The sequence below is a fragment of the Helobdella robusta genome (assembly GCF_000326865.2).
Source record: "Helobdella robusta unplaced genomic scaffold HELROscaffold_19, whole genome shotgun sequence".
In the NCBI taxonomy this organism is placed as follows: Eukaryota; Metazoa; Annelida; class Clitellata; order Rhynchobdellida; family Glossiphoniidae; genus Helobdella; species Helobdella robusta.
This window is the reverse complement of record NW_008704034.1, coordinates 1,733,776-1,750,324: the sequence shown is the minus strand read 5'-3', so window position 1 is coordinate 1,750,324 and position 16,549 is coordinate 1,733,776. Positions and strand designations below refer to the sequence as shown.

The window sequence follows — 16,549 nt, the reverse complement described above, 5'->3', positions numbered from 1 at the left end:
GCATGATGATGATGGCATTGACGATGATTGTTATGGTGATGATGATGATGATGATGACGTGACTTTGGTGATAAGAATGATGTGTGTGAACCTAACAAGATGAGGACGATGATGACGACGTTGATAATAATGGTGATGAAGTGGATCAAACAAGGAAACAATGGTGACTGATGATGAAGACGACAAAAACAATGATGGTGAATTATTATGGTGGTGACACTAGTTCAACAGGTATGAAGGAATTACTATGAAAACGACGTTGATGTGATGACGCTGATGTTAATGATACTGATGTAATAAGATGATAGTAACTATACTGTGATGAGATACGACGATGTTGATGATGTGAAATGATGAGGGTTGCGATAACGACGATGCCGTGTCAATGACGTCAAGCAATGACATCATCATGACGTTTTTGCACTATCATGAATGCTCTCAAAAAATCAATTTATTTTAATATTTCACTATTTTTCACAAATTTTATCATCAAATAAACTATTGTCAGTTGGGTATCACTGATGAAAAAAAAGGATAATTTACTTGATAAATTGGTGATGACAAAACTTAACGATGATAATTATTGAGATGATTGTTAAATAAAATAGATATACTTGGTATATGTAAAGATTTACTATATGTACAGACGTACAGATATCTTGATAAAAAAGTAGTAGTAATGGTATAATTGATAGTGTTAGTATTGCTAATTATCTGCAAGAAATAAAATTTTCACTTTACAGTTACAACTAATTAATGATCATTTAAAGTGCTTACAAAAGTAAACTGGCTAAGCATTGCTAAAACTGAAAGCAAAAAGTACAAAAAAATACAATAAATACAATACAATACCTTGTATTTGTATTAAAAAAATACACTTTTGTCATAATACATGATAGCTATTGATACGTATAGTTTTTTAATAAGCTATTCTAAAGAAAGCTTTCATTAACACGACTTCCGCTGAGTTTTAAATAAATGTTTCAATTAAACATCCAGGTATCGATCATGTTTACACACAAACACACACGCACACCACACACATACACACACACACTACACACACACATATCGACACATACACACCCACAAAAATAAAAAACACACAAACAAATACTTAAAGAAATTGCATGGTTCTCAGATATAACATACTAAATACGTGCCATTAATCATTCTGATGGAAAAAATATCATGCACGAAACAGCATAGATACTGCAGCAACAAAATCAAAAAACAACAAACCAGGACCAAACAACAGCATAGAAAATAAACAACAAACAAACAACAACACAGACAACAGAACAAAAAAACAACAAAACCAAATCAGCATAGACAACAGAGCAACAAAACAAACAACAACACAGACAACAGAGCAACAAAACCAAAAACAGCATAGACTACAGAGCAACAAAAACAAACTACGATATAATCAATAAAGCAGAAAAACATAACCAGCATCATAGATAACAAAACAACAAAACAAAACAACAATATATAACATACAACAACAAAAATACAACAACAACGACAATAGAAAAACAACAAGCCGTCAGAAGAAAAAAAAATTATCGATGGAAAGATAATTTTTAGAGGCATAGCATTGCGATAAAGACTTCATATTACTCTATTAATGCCAGGACAGCACTTCTTTACTGCTAATTTGATTGGTCAATAGATAGGTCGCGTGATCAACAGATGGTTCGCGCCCATTTTGTTGTTGCTGTTGTTTTTGTTTTAATCCTTATTTATTTTAATTTTTATTTATTTAACAAAAATGTACAAGAATTTTATTATTTATTGCTCTATTCTGTTTTATTTGACAAAAATCTTTGATAAAATTTTTTTCTTGCTTAGCTTCCATGGCGTATTTGGATGTCTGCTTTCTGTCACTTCTATAAACCGTCCTAATATGACGTCATATTAATGATGTACCGGGTGTTTTGTTGTGTGTTCAGTTGTATTGGTTGTATTTGTGGTAATAGTTGGTATGTTTTTAGTCTTGAAGAGATGCAAGCGACCATATTTTTTACACGTACTTCGTATTTATTTGGAGGCAAATGAATTTGTGTGTTTGAATGTGTGTGTGTGTGTGTGTTGTTTGTGTGTGTGTGTGTGTGTGTGTGTGTGTGTGTGTGGTGTGTATGAGTGAGTGTCTTGGAATTTGGATTGTTGAAAATTAGAAAATTAAAAATTTTCAATCATATTTTAATTCTCAATACAAGAGGAATAAGATTAATTTACCCATAGACTGATATTTCAAAAACAAACAAACTACTAAACAAACGAACAAACAAACAAACAAACCAACTAAACAACAAACAAACATAAACACAATATCCATAAATAAGTATAAGAGGCACCTTAAACAATCTTAAGAAAGAAAAATTTATATGTGATATATAAATGTATTTATATGTATGCATGTTTGTTTGTTTGTATGTATGTATGTATTTTTATATGTACATATGTATGTATGTTTGTATGTATGTATGTATGTACGTGTGTATGTGTGTATGTTTGTTTGTATTGGATTCTTGGGTCTGACTCATTCACGCTTGGCCGGTCAGATGACTGAATGCTAGGGAGACGCAAAATGGCGGTTCGGAATTTTTTTCAGTTTTTTATTCTTGAAAATTATTTTTTTAAAAGTTAATTTTATTTATTTTGCTTAGATGCGTTTCTTCAAATTTGATAAAGTAATTGAAAAAGTTATGAGAAGCCGAAGCCATATTTCCAAGGCAACCCATAATTCTCTGTATTATTCATTTATTACAAAAGTTTAAATCAATTTTTATTTATTAATATTTTATTTATTCAAAATAAACTATTTAAACATATTAATACTAAACTATAACACCGCATGTAAGGTTTGTATAAAATATTTAAATAAAGTGAAACTACTAAGTCATAACCCCTCCAGTACCGTTGTAAGATGATGCATCCAGTTCATTATTAAATTATTAACATCGGTTGGACGGATAATTAAATGAAGATTTTCTAGTCTAGAATTTTCCAAGCGTTTCAGTTTTTTTGGGAGTTTTTTCAAATTTTTAAATAATTTTTTAGAGATTTACTGTCATCATCATCATTATCATCATCATCAATCATAATCATAATTAACATCATCATCATCACCATCATCATCAATCACATTCATCATCATCAATCACAATCATCATCATCAACATCAATCATAATCATAATCAATCATAATCATCATCATCATCAATCATAATCATCATCATCATCGTCGTCATCATCATCATCAGCAGCAGTAGCAGCAGCATCATTATCATCATCATTATCATCATCAACAGCAGCAGCAGTAGCAGCAGTAGCAGCAGTAGCAGCGGTATCTTCATCATCATCACCATCTTCTTCTTCTTCATCGTCACACTCCATATTAATATAAGCATATTCTCCCTCCTCACACACAATCACGGCTCTGCCTCAATCATTCTTAACAGCCGTAACAATGTTGAAACTATAATGCTGAATAAATGATAAAAGTAACACTCTTTTTTCTCCCTCCCTCTCTCTTTCTCTCTTTTTTTTTATTTCTTTTAACTTTTTTTATCCATTTTTTCTAGCCTTCTCTTATTTTCTTTTTTTCACCTCTTTCTATTTTTTTCAATTCTCATTTTTTCTTTCCATATCTATTTCACTCTCTCTTTTTTTCTCTCTTTCTCTTTCACCTCTTTATCTTTCATTTTCCCTTTTTTGTTCTTATTTCTCTCTTTTTCTTTTTTATTATTTTGTAATATTTTTTATTTTCTACCTAATTTTTTTTTTAATTTTTTCCGTTTTCCTACTTAAGAAAAAAATAAAAATTTTTTATATAATTTTACGGCTGTTTTTGTTTGTTTATGTGTGATTTCATGTGTTTGTATACATGTGTGCTTATATATTGTTTGTTTGTATGTGTGTGCGTGTGTGCGCGCGCGTGTGTGGTTGTACATTCTTATTTTTACATTGTGAAATGATTTCAGTAGCAACATGCTTGTTGTCCATATCTCCTTCCTCAACAATAGCAAGTGGATATGAAAAAATTCTGCTGCATTTTTGTAAGATAACAATGCAACATGTTTATTGAATGTTACCTACTCTGAACAACAAACATGTTGCAGCAATCTTGCTATTACTTTCAACAATTCAGTTTTTTGACTTTAAGTTTTCTTCAGTCTAATTATTGTTCACATGGCGATTTCTTTGTAGCTAAACATTGTTGCGGCAACATTTTTATAGGCGCACGTTGTGCCATAAATAATGTAAAAACATTGTTGCGACAATTTTAATTTTTTTGTCACTGTTGGAGCAACATAACAAAACGTACTGTGTGAAAACGCAGGGTATTTGTGTCGACATTTTTATGAAAAATATTGTTGAAGCAACATAATTTTGTTGAGGCAACATTGTTTTGCAACATAAAGTTGTTGTGACAACATTGTTGACCTTGTGGCCTGAACGAGGATGTATTCTTTCATGCGTTGGATCCATCCATCTTAGGGTAGACAATATCTCATACGTTCTGTTCTCTTCCAACGTCTCTTTCTTTACAAACGAAGAATTTTATTTTTCATTTGTTCTACTTTTGTCATTTTCATATTTTCTGTCATTCGTTTTGGCATTGTTTTTGAATGGGTTTTTTTTCAAAAAATTTTTTCAATTTCATTTAAGAAAGAAACAAAAATTTTCGAAAATCGTTTTGATTGATGGACGGAGAGCGAAACAAATACAGACACGCCCACGTTGTGAAGACTATTGCGAGTAGCACGCAGACAACACAATCGCACTGCTCGTATCACACGTGGACGGTGAAGCAAAACATTCAAACTCACACAAAGTTCAAATTTGTCTCAAACAAACATATAAAAAAACACACAAAACCAGCATACAAAAACACATTTGTTAAAAAAATAAACTTACATTATAACTCGTATAAAACATTCTGCTTAAACACAACAAAAAGAATTCAGTGCACAAACGTTCACAAGTGTACACAAGTGTACAAATACAAATATACATTCTAGAAAACATACATCATGCATTAAGGTACATAATTTATAAGAGTTGGTGCTTGCATGTCTGTATGCGAACATGCTATAACGATTTGAAATGTTGTTTTTTTTTCCTAATTAATTCAAACACACCCATATGTAAATACACTCGCATACGTAAAAACACACATGCATACATCTACATTCGCACACACACACACACACACACACACAGACGCACCTACAGACACAGACGCACGTACAATGATGCGTATTCAGGTGCATAAGAGGAACAATTAATTTTTGAATAACGAGTGGGTTCTCGTTAAACTGGACATTTTTTAAATCTATTTTCAACTCTCTGAAAAACATAATGGTTGTATTTGGATAGATGAACAGAATGACTGATAGATTGATTTGTGGATGGATAAAAGGAATGATGAATGGATGAACGGTTGGATGAATAAACTTACGGACTGACAGATGTATGGATGGATGGATGGATAGACAAATAAATAGATGAATAAACTTGTAATTGATTCGATGAATAAGTGAATATACAGATGAATAAATTGACAGAGTGGCGAATGAATGAGCAGATAGACTGATTGATAAATTGACTAATGTTGAAAGAATGAAATATAATAGGTATATAAATTATTCAAATAGACCGTTAGAAGAATTCACCTATTTTGATTTTTTAAACTAAGTAGCCGAATGATTAATGAAGAACAGACGGACGGATGAATGGTGGCTGAATGAGTGATTGAATAAATGAATATATGGATGGATAGATGAATGATTGAATGAAAGAACGAACGAACGAATGAATAAACGAATAAATAGATAAAAACAAACAAACAGATGAAATGAAAAAATAAATAAATTGAAAATAAATAAACACAAAAAAGAAGGGCAGAGAGACACAGAGCAATTAATTTAAAGTTTTTTGTCGGCGCTACTCTCAACTAATCGAATTAATCTGAAACATCAGAAGACAGTTGAATTAAGTGGACAAAGTGAAGCAAAAGTGGCGAATAAATAAAAGTAAATAAATTAAATTAAAAGTTAAATAAAATAATATAAAATTAAATTAAAACTGACTAGACTAAGATTAAAAAATAATGTAGTCATTAGGTACAACATATTTGAAATAAGTAACATGTACATATAAAGCTTAAAATCCATCACATCAAAAAGTCAAAAAATATTGAAAAAAAACACATAGAAGGGGAATTCGAGAATGCAACCCACCAAAAAAATCATGGAATGGAAAGGAAACGGTAACTTGCAATAAAAGTCATAACTTTTCATAATTTTAATACCGAATTAAATCAAAACTAAATTAAATTAAAACGAATTTAATAATAAATTTCAAATTCAATTTAAATTGCGAATTAAATGGTGTGAAATGAAGAGGAAAAATTGATGACAAGAGTTTAATGTTAAAATATATGACTTGCCTTGCCTGGGAATGATTTATTGAAGAGTCTTTATGTAGAAAAATTAATGTAACATACTTGCATTTGCATGGATGTGTGTGTGTGTGTGTGCGTGTGAGGATGTATGTACTCCTACCACTGTTACTACTACTACTACAACTACTATTATAATACAGACGTACACATAATACGCTTATGTATTTAATATTTTTTATACCAAATATGACAAAATTCACTAATCCATAGTTTGGCATGATAAGGAAGAAATAGCCGGTACCCATACCGACACTGATATTCAGTTCATGAATGTATGGCCGGCAATACCAATACAAATACTTTTCCTTTTTTGAATTTGACAGCTAAAGAATGTGGGAGAAAATCAAAAAGGAGTTTTTGTCCTTAATTTGAAGTTGTATGCTTTGTGTACTTTACATTTTATTAATTTTTTTGTAATTATCTGATTCGATGATGTTTGTCATCATGTGATGATTATCTGAAGTCGGAACTTTTATTTTCTACCCAGTATCAAAAAGGTTTCTACGTGCCAAAGCCAGTACTGAAAAAGTATCGCCGATACAATATTAACGATGCGATGTCTCGGTAAAACAGCTCAGATGACAACAATAATGAAGAATCCAGAAATTTTTCTATCAATAAAATATAAAATCATGAAACGGTTTTGAAATATTTGAAAAAAACAACAATAATAAAAATTATGACAATGTTAATAACGCAATCTTTATAAACAAAATCAGTGATCACACACACCGCACACACACACGCACACACACGCACACACACGCACACACACGCACACACAAACAGGGTGACGTGGAAAAGAAATCATTGAAAATATAAACGTGAAAATTGATTGATTCGCCATTCAATATAAAATACGTTCCATTCATTCAAGACATATGAATTATTTATCAGGCTTTCATATCTCTTATAAACATCATACATACACATACACACACACACACACGCACGCACGCACACACGCACATTTATATATACATATGACATGTATACATACAAAAACGTACAATATACATATGTAGATACTGTAAATCGGAGAACGTAGATTTTGGTTTATTGTATAAAAAATGATTGTTTATACACATGTATATATACACACATATTTGTGTGAATTTATACAAAGTTGAGTGTTTGTATATGTGCAAATGTTTTTTACTTTATTTATACATGTAGATATTCGTTTAAAAAGAAGGTCATCAAACTTTTTGAAATACTTAACTAAGTATGATTAAAAAGGTGTGTATATGTTTTTTGAAAGTATGCGTCCGTGTGATTTTGTATGTGTTGTGACTCTATATGTATGCATGCATGCATGTGCGTGTGTGCGTGCGTGCGTTATAATGAGTAAATAAATATTTGATAATGTGGCAGTAGGTGTAGGAACGACGCCACATTGGTGGATTCGTCGTCGGCCTCAGAAATAATTAAAGTCGTATGCGACCTGTTTGTTTCTCGTGTTGCATGTATATTTCTACTTAGATTGCTGCTACTAAAATTACTACATTTGACTAGTTGAATTACTATATTTGCGTTGAAATAAGTATACAAATTGTCATTATTACTTTTTTTGTATTTAAACAATTTTCAGTAAATTGTTTACACATTAAGTTAAACATTTAATGATACTGGATGCTGTAGTGAGTGAGATAGTATTGCAAGCCAGAGCGATGGAAATTGCAATGAAGTGCAGGAGAGCAGTAACAATTTGACAATGTCAATAAACACACCATACACAATGCTCAACAGCAAGCAAACAATAGACATAAAAATCGTGAAAACTACGTGAAAAAAGAGCAAAGAATAAACAGCAGCGAGGATAATTAAATTAAAGAGTAAAATTATCGCCCACTAAATCTCTATATCGCCCAATTACTGCAAGTTTTTAATGCGGATTTCAACGCTTACCTCTCGTAAATTTACCTAACTCGACTTTATTTAACTTGTTGTTACGAGGAAGAGAAACAATTTTGTTGTTGCTGCTACTGCAGCTGCTGCAGCAGCTGCTATTTTTGTTGTAGATGATTCTGTTGACGTTGTTGATGTTGTCGATGTTGTCGATGTTGTTGATGCTGTTGATGTTGACGATGTTGCAGTTGTTGATGCAACTGATGTTATTGAAAAAACTGATGCTGTTGATGTTGACGATGTTGCAGTTGTTGATGCAACTGATGTTATTGAAAATACTGATGTTGTTGATGTTGCAGTTTCTAGTTCTAATGTCCTCGCTTTTGTTGTTAATGTTATGGCTACGTTTCGACGATTTTTGAAGTTGCATATATTTAATAATTTTGAATTTATTTCCTATAAATGTCAACATAAACAACAAATACACACACACACACACACACACACACACACAGGTAAACACAAATATAAAAAAACACACACCAAACCACACATATACACCGACACATCACATCAAAAGCATACAATAAAGAATTAATTCTTTTGTAGTTGTGTTAAGTAATTCAGTCTGTCTAGCGTAGGGCACTTTCTTCTTTATTTTACCTGGATCAGCTTATTTTATTTCCAATAAACTCATCTGCTCTAAAATAAATTAAACGAAAAACAAAAAAACTATAAGAAAAAAATTAGAAAAAATACTGGTTCACTTACAAAATACCGCACACATCATTTTATTCTTTTGTATTGAATAAAAAGATACCCTAGAAAAAATCTATACAAAAACATACAAACATACTTTGTGTATAAATAAACATACATACGTAAAAATACATATCTAAAATAAATATGCAAGCATACATACGCATACAAATTATATATACAAAGATATGTACATGTATACACGCATACAAAACAATAGAATAGCCGGTACAGTACGCATACTGAATGTTGCTTTTCCACGCACGGAGAATTCGAAACGCAAGAAAAAAGGTTTTGGCGCCAAATGCAGTGTGTAGGCTAGCTTGATTGGCGCCATTATTGATTAATTGTGTCTCATGTGCATTTGTTGTTGTTGTCTTGTTGTTGTTTTAGTTGTTGTTGTTGTTGTTGTGGCTATAAAAAACGCGAGCCGAAAGACGTTAATGATGGTGGTGATGATGTTGCTTCTCTTGATGATGTTTATAATGATGGTGGTGATGATGTTAATGATAATTTACCTGCGCTAATGTAATTATTGTAATTAACGTAATGATTGTGACACTAATGAAGTCATGACACTGTTAGTGTAATATATACATAATGTCATTGTCTCACGGTATTTATCATTTGGTTCTTTTATTGCTGTTTTTGTTTTGCATACAACTCTCAAAAGCGTTTAACTAGGTATCAGTTAAATTTACATACACAAATCATTTAAGTTTTTTTTTAGTTTTGAAACGGAAAGCTTTTAAATAAGGTCATCGAGCGGTTACTGTTATGTAAGGAACGACGATCTTACTGTTTGAGATAAGTTTGCTAAAACTCTGCAATGGAATTGCTCTGTTAGTTGCTGTGGTTGTTGTAATTGCTTTTAATTTGGTTTCTGTTGTGATAGTCTTGTTGTTATATATATTATTTTTTATCTTGATTAATCGTTATCTTTGTCATCTCTGCTATATTTGTAACCTTTGGATTGTCAGAATCTCTTGTATATAAGAAAGGGGGCAGGAGTGGCGAAGTTAGTAGCGAGGTTTAATGAGAAGTCGGAAATGTGATTTATGTGGTTTCTTGAATTAGTTTAGTATTTCTATTACTGTTGACATTCAAATAATTGTTAATAATTGTTCAACCAAGTTTGAGTTTGAAGCTGTTGTGTTCATCTATAGGAAATCTAGAACCTACTGAATAACGAACACTTGACGATTGTTGGAAGCTACAACACTGGTGTTGGAAATATAGAGATCATTGAAGTTATAAAATCGGTGTTGGTAGTCACGAGCGTAAATTTTTACAACATTATCATAATAGTTTTTGTTGTTGATGCTGTTTTTGGAGATAATGAGTTGAATTTTTTAATTAACTTCTGTTAATTTGCATTCATTTTAAAACTCAACCGTAACTTTCTCAACGTTTTAACTCGGCATGCAACTTCCACTTAACGAATCAGCAGCAGCAGCAGTAGGATTTCTTGGTAACCAGGACAACGAAATCACGTGATTGCGCGTGTCACGTGACGTCGCTAGTAACTTAGCAACGTTGACGAGTAAATTGAAATTTGTTCTTAATAAAATATTTACCAGACCTGCTGTGTCCTTCTTTGTGTGTCTTTGTTTGTTTGTTCGTGTGTTTGTATTTGTGTTTGCGTGTGTTTGCATGGTTGTGTTTGTATTAGTATGATTTTTTATCTGCAAGTTTATGTATGCATGCATGACATTCTTTGTATGTTTGTTTTTGTGAGCAAATGTTTGTACAAATGTTTACACGACTGTTTTTATATTCTTATATACATGTACGTGCTTGTATACGGCAGTTTGTATTTTTGTTATAATCCAATTTTTCTATATTTTTTGAGAGTTGCGTGTAAATTGTTAGATTAATTGAACAAAAATCTTTCTTAAGTTAGCACTAACTTTGAAAATTCTCCATATATTAAGTCACAAGTTTGTATTTTGGGGCTTTTTCAGTAGCAAAAAGCAAAGAATATACAGCAATAAATTATTTCTTTGCTCTTGAAATTTATTTCTACTGATTTCTCCGATTCGCTCTTTTTGGCGTTTTTACTTTTTGCAGTTAAGTAGGCACGGCTGTGTGTGAATGTCTGTCTGTCTGTGTGTGTGTGTGTCTGTGTGTGCGTGTGTGTGTGTGTATATGTGTGTGTGCCTGTGTGTGTGTGTGAGGATGAGTTAGGTGTGGGGGATAACAAATCGGTCAGTCGATCGTGCGTTAGCTTGATCACGTTTGTTTGTTTACTCTTGTTATTAATGTTGTTGTTGTTGATGCTAATGTTATGTCAGAGAATGATGATGATGCTAGTTTGATGCTATTTTGTTGTAGACGTTTTGTTGTAGCCGTGTTGTTGTTGTGAGTGTTGATGTTGTTGTTGTTGATGTTGTTGTTGATGTTGTTGTTGACGTTGTTGTTGACGTTGTTGTTGATGTTGTTGTTGATGTGAGTGGAAACGTAACTGTTTTGACTGCGGTTAGTTTGCATTTGCGCGGATTTAATTCGATTTTTGCAAGAAAATATTTATGGGGTGTACGTGTTTGTAGGTTGTTGTGCGTGCGTGCGTGCGTGCGTGCGTGCGTGTTTTCTTTTTTATATGTACAATAGATTTCAATGCATGATTTATATACACATGAATGTTCTGACACTATTCAGCATGTTATATTTGAACGTGTCAGTTTATAAACACACACATTCTCGTTTCGATTGAATTGTAAGTATTTGATGGACAGAACGTGTTTGAAACGTTTGTGAGAGTGCTCGAGTCAGCGTGCCTCAGACGACTGTCCCTTGAAGTTATTGCACTTTTACGAGAGGTTTTGAAAGCTTTACTCTTTGTTTTTGCGTCTGCTCACTGGTCAGCAAACAAACAAATACCCCGCCAATCATATAACACAAATAAAGATGAACATAACTGAACGAATACGAGTGCACTCATCAATCCAGGCTTAAACATGTAGACGTCTGCACACGCACACAAAAGTAAACATTAACACGCACAAGCATGCTCACACGCACACGCACATACACACTAGCACGCCAGAAGTACAACATCACACTCGTAAAAATGAAAGGTATAATTTGTTGAATTAATAAGTGACGATGTAATAAGCGGGCTAAAAGAGAGAAATTGCTTCTTGTTTCCGCTGTTCATACATAAAAAAATATTAATTCGCACGTAGGCAGAAACACTCAGGCACACGAACACGCATACGAACATTTACTTTCACACACACACACACACACACACACACACACATACATACACACACAACCACACACACACAAACATATACAGCACATCATAGGATTTCGGAAAAGATTCCGATTTGAGGTTCTAAAGCTGAGGATCTCCAATTTTACGGGTCCAAAATCAACCTGAAAAACCAGTAAAATTTCCGACCGGCAAAAATAGTGAATCTAAATATCAACAACGATTATGTAATAAACACTCATAGACATACAAACTCATTGATGTTTCAGCTATAACTGCCGCAAGTTCATTAATCACTAAAATAAATTATATATTTTTGTGAACTTTTGGTTTAGAAACAGCATTTTCGGTATTAGGATCGTATGCAAATTGGATCTCAAATTATTGGATTTGTCCCATTCCTAGTATATCATATGCATGTACATACAAGTATATGCAAATTAAAAAGCAGTAGTACGCATACTAACATGGGATGATTTAACAGTGTACGCGATTTGTACAACAGACTGAGATGTGATGTGATTATGTGATGTTGCGATGATGTTATGCACTAGATGATGACGTTATGGTGATGTCATAATATGCGACGTTGTGCATTGTTTAGCTGCGCGGTTACAACATCCAGAGACTCACTGATATTACCATTAGTACTATTATTACTAATGGTACTGCTACTGCTGCAGCTGGTGCAGCTACTATTGCGACTTCTACTTCTGTCATTTCGATAAATACTTATCAAGATTACTAGCGCTCCTACTTTCACTACTACTGATACCTGCTACTATTAACACTAAAACATATAAATATCTATATAGAGAGATAAATAAGTAAAAATGGAAGTGGAAACAAAATATAGAAAAAGAGAGAGGGAGAGAGACAAAGAAAAATAGATATTTAAGAAAGCAAGAGATAAAAAACAAGATACAAAGTGTAAGAAAAAAAACATAAAAAAACCAGAGAAATAAAGTAAGAAAGAACGAGAGATAAAGAGGGAAAGATAAAATAGAGAGAGAGAGAGAACGAGAGAGATGGAGCTAGATATTCAGGCAAGCAAAAGTAATTCGATGGGACATTCCTATTAATGGCACCCAGCTACATTGTCTATATAGGCAAGTACAGATCATAAATGAAAGTTACTATTAGTATAAGTATTTGTTGCGCAATTTTGTATCTGCATGAATATTAGAGCTAGTGTATTGGGATTCTTATTAGTATTGGTACTGGTATTGGTACTGGCATCACTATTTGTATCGTTTCTAGAATCGTATTAGTTGTAGTACTATAAATTTTGCCATTAGGAAAAAGTTTATTTTTTTGTATGTGAACAACAACATTTTCTATGGTTACTATTGTCAACAAGTGATTTAACAAAAGTTTCTCAATGCTATCGTTCGCGTTATTTTCTGTGTAATACAACCTCTACAGCTAGCTCCGTGAACTCTAATACTTTTATTACCACTACTAATTTTACCAGCGCAACAACAATTTCTTTCTCACTAATACTTCTACTGTTAACATTTTTTCTAGTACTATTAATATTAGAAGTAATTTATGTGCTATATTCTGCTTTTATAAACCAGTTGCAACTACTACTGCTGCTACTGCTATTACTACTACTACTATTACTGCTACTACTACTAATACTACTACTACTAGAACTACAACTCCCTCCTCTACTAGCTGTTGAAAAATGTTAAAATGTAATTGTCATTATAAAGGCGATGTCATTGGAATAGAATCACATTGTTATGACGGTCATTAAAGAAAAAAAAACAAAATATATAATAATAACAATAATAAATAATATTCCCATTAACTGATTGATTGATTTATTGATTGATCCATTGATTGATTCATTCATTCATTAATTCATTCATTCATTTATTCATTCATTCGTTAATTAATTAATTCATTCATTTTTTCATTCATTCATCTGACAGTTTACTTTAAACTCATTCACTCATCCATCCATCCAACTATCTATCAGCCATTCATTCATTCGTTCTTTTGTTCGTTCGGTAGTTCGTTCATTCATTCACTCACTCACTCACTCACTCATTACCTCACTCACTCATTACCTCACTCACTCTCACTCACTCTCACTCACTCATTACCTCACTCACTCACTCACTCACTCACTCATTACCTCACTCACTCACTCTCACTCACTCTCACTCACTCATTACCTTACTAACTCACTCACTCACTCATTACCTCACTCACTCATTACCTCACTCACTCACTCACTCTCACTCACTCACTCACTCACTCACTCACTCACTCACTCACTCACTGTCACTCACTCACTCACTCACTCACTCACTCACTCTCACTCACTCTCACTCACTCATTACCTCACTCATTACCTCACTCACTCACTCTCACTCACTCATTACCTCACTCACTCACTCATTCACAGACAAAACAAGCAATACACGCCATCACTAAATAGTTGCGTTCTTCAATCTCACATAGTAGATCACATGTCACCAGCTTTCCATACAATATTTCTCACTTTTAATTCAATTTTTTTTTCCATCGCAGGATATTAGAGGAAAAGTTGTATTTTTTCTCTCTAGTTTTTGTTGAATTTTGTTTGTTTGGTACATTTTTTGTATTTTTTGTGATGTTTTGTATTTTTTGCTATCTACTGTTTCGTATTGTTAGGTATTTTTTGTGTCGTTTTGTATTATTTTGTATTGTTTTGTATTGTTTTGTATTGTTTTTTATTTGTTTTGTGTTTTTTTTTCTCTTAATATTTCTTTCCAAATCTGCTCTAAAAATCAACGTTAATATTTTAGGTAAAATCGTTACTGAAACAGCAAATAAGAACAAACGAAACATACAAAAACAAACAAAACAAAACGAAACAAACAAAATAAAACAAAACAAAAAATAGGGATGACGGTGACGTTGTTGGTATAAAAAAATTTTTGGTATGGTAGCATGACGTCGTTTATTTCGTCAACCGTGGAAGGGAAATCATTAAAAATAATTCACTAAAGCGTACAAGCGTGTGTAACAATGACTCGATAATAACTTCCTGTTGGAAGTTTTAGACGTAATAAACAAACAAATACATGCAATGAGCTTCATTACATACTAACGCGTTTTAGTTTAATTTGCGAGAATAATAAACTTCTGAGAATAATTAATTATTAATAACCATAGATACAGAATAATCTCAATAAAATTTCCCAACAAAAATAAAAAATAACCTAACGAAAGGAAAAAACTAAAAATAAAACAAAAAAAACAATGAGATGAGAAAAAAATTAGATGAAAAACCAGAATAAAATACGAAAGAAATTTTAAAAACTCAAAATGTAGTAACCGACACGCAATGCCCACGCGGGTTTGACGACGAATGCTGGCTGTGAGCAGGTTGAAGAGAAACTTAATGACAACTTTATGAAACTTAATGGCTGGAGATGTTGTTGTGGTGAAGATAAACCGGTGATAGTGATTACCATGAATGATGACGACGGCAATGATGATGATGCAAGAATTTAGAAAGTTGTGACGCAAGCAAAAATGTGATGAAATTTTGTGAAAATGACCGCAGAGATTTGATGACGATGTAAAAAGGACGATGCTGATATTGAAACCAAAATTAATGATGATGTTTTGTCATGAAATGGTGAAAATGACTGCTAGAAATGATGATGGCGAAGAAAATGCTGATGATCCTGATGGTAAAAATGATGGTAAAAAAGTAATAATGATGATGAAGACAGTGATGATGAGGATGATGACAATTACAATAATGATGATAATCATGATGATGATAATAAAAAAATGAGAAAAATGATGATGAAAATAAACAGATATGACAAAATTATTCAAGGAGTTTAATTTTGTCATAAAAGTATGCAAATGAGCCATCCTCTGACAAATCATGTTGTTATTATGATCTTATTGCTCCCACTCTTATTGATATTTTTATTCTTATTATTATTCTTAATGTTATGTTTATTGTCATCGTCATCATTATCATCACTACATCGTCATCATCACTGTCACAGAAACACAATGTTATAATTTACAGTCGTTTCATACTATTCTTCATAATCTTCATCATCATCCTCGTCGTCGTAATCATTATCACATCTTTCTCTTTTATCATCATTACCGTCATTGTCATCATCATCATCTTTGTTTATCTTATACAATCGTTATCGTCAACTTTGTTTTTATTATAAATCATCATCATCAATTCATCATCATAATTTTCCTTACCATTTTCACCA

General features: G+C 32.4%; 1 protein-coding gene across 1 annotated transcript; it reads left to right on the top strand.

The window, feature by feature from the left end:
* Positions 1–2,075: 2,075 nt before the first annotated feature.
* On the top strand, positions 2,076–11,258 carry HELRODRAFT_77169 (hypothetical protein; the record flags this gene model as incomplete). Its single annotated transcript, XM_009016758.1, has 3 exons — positions 2,076–2,135; positions 2,381–2,519; positions 11,161–11,258. 3 exons carry the CDS (start codon positions 2,076–2,078, stop codon positions 11,256–11,258), a joined length of 297 nt encoding a protein of 98 aa, XP_009015006.1.
* Positions 11,259–16,549: the final 5,291 nt, after the last annotated feature.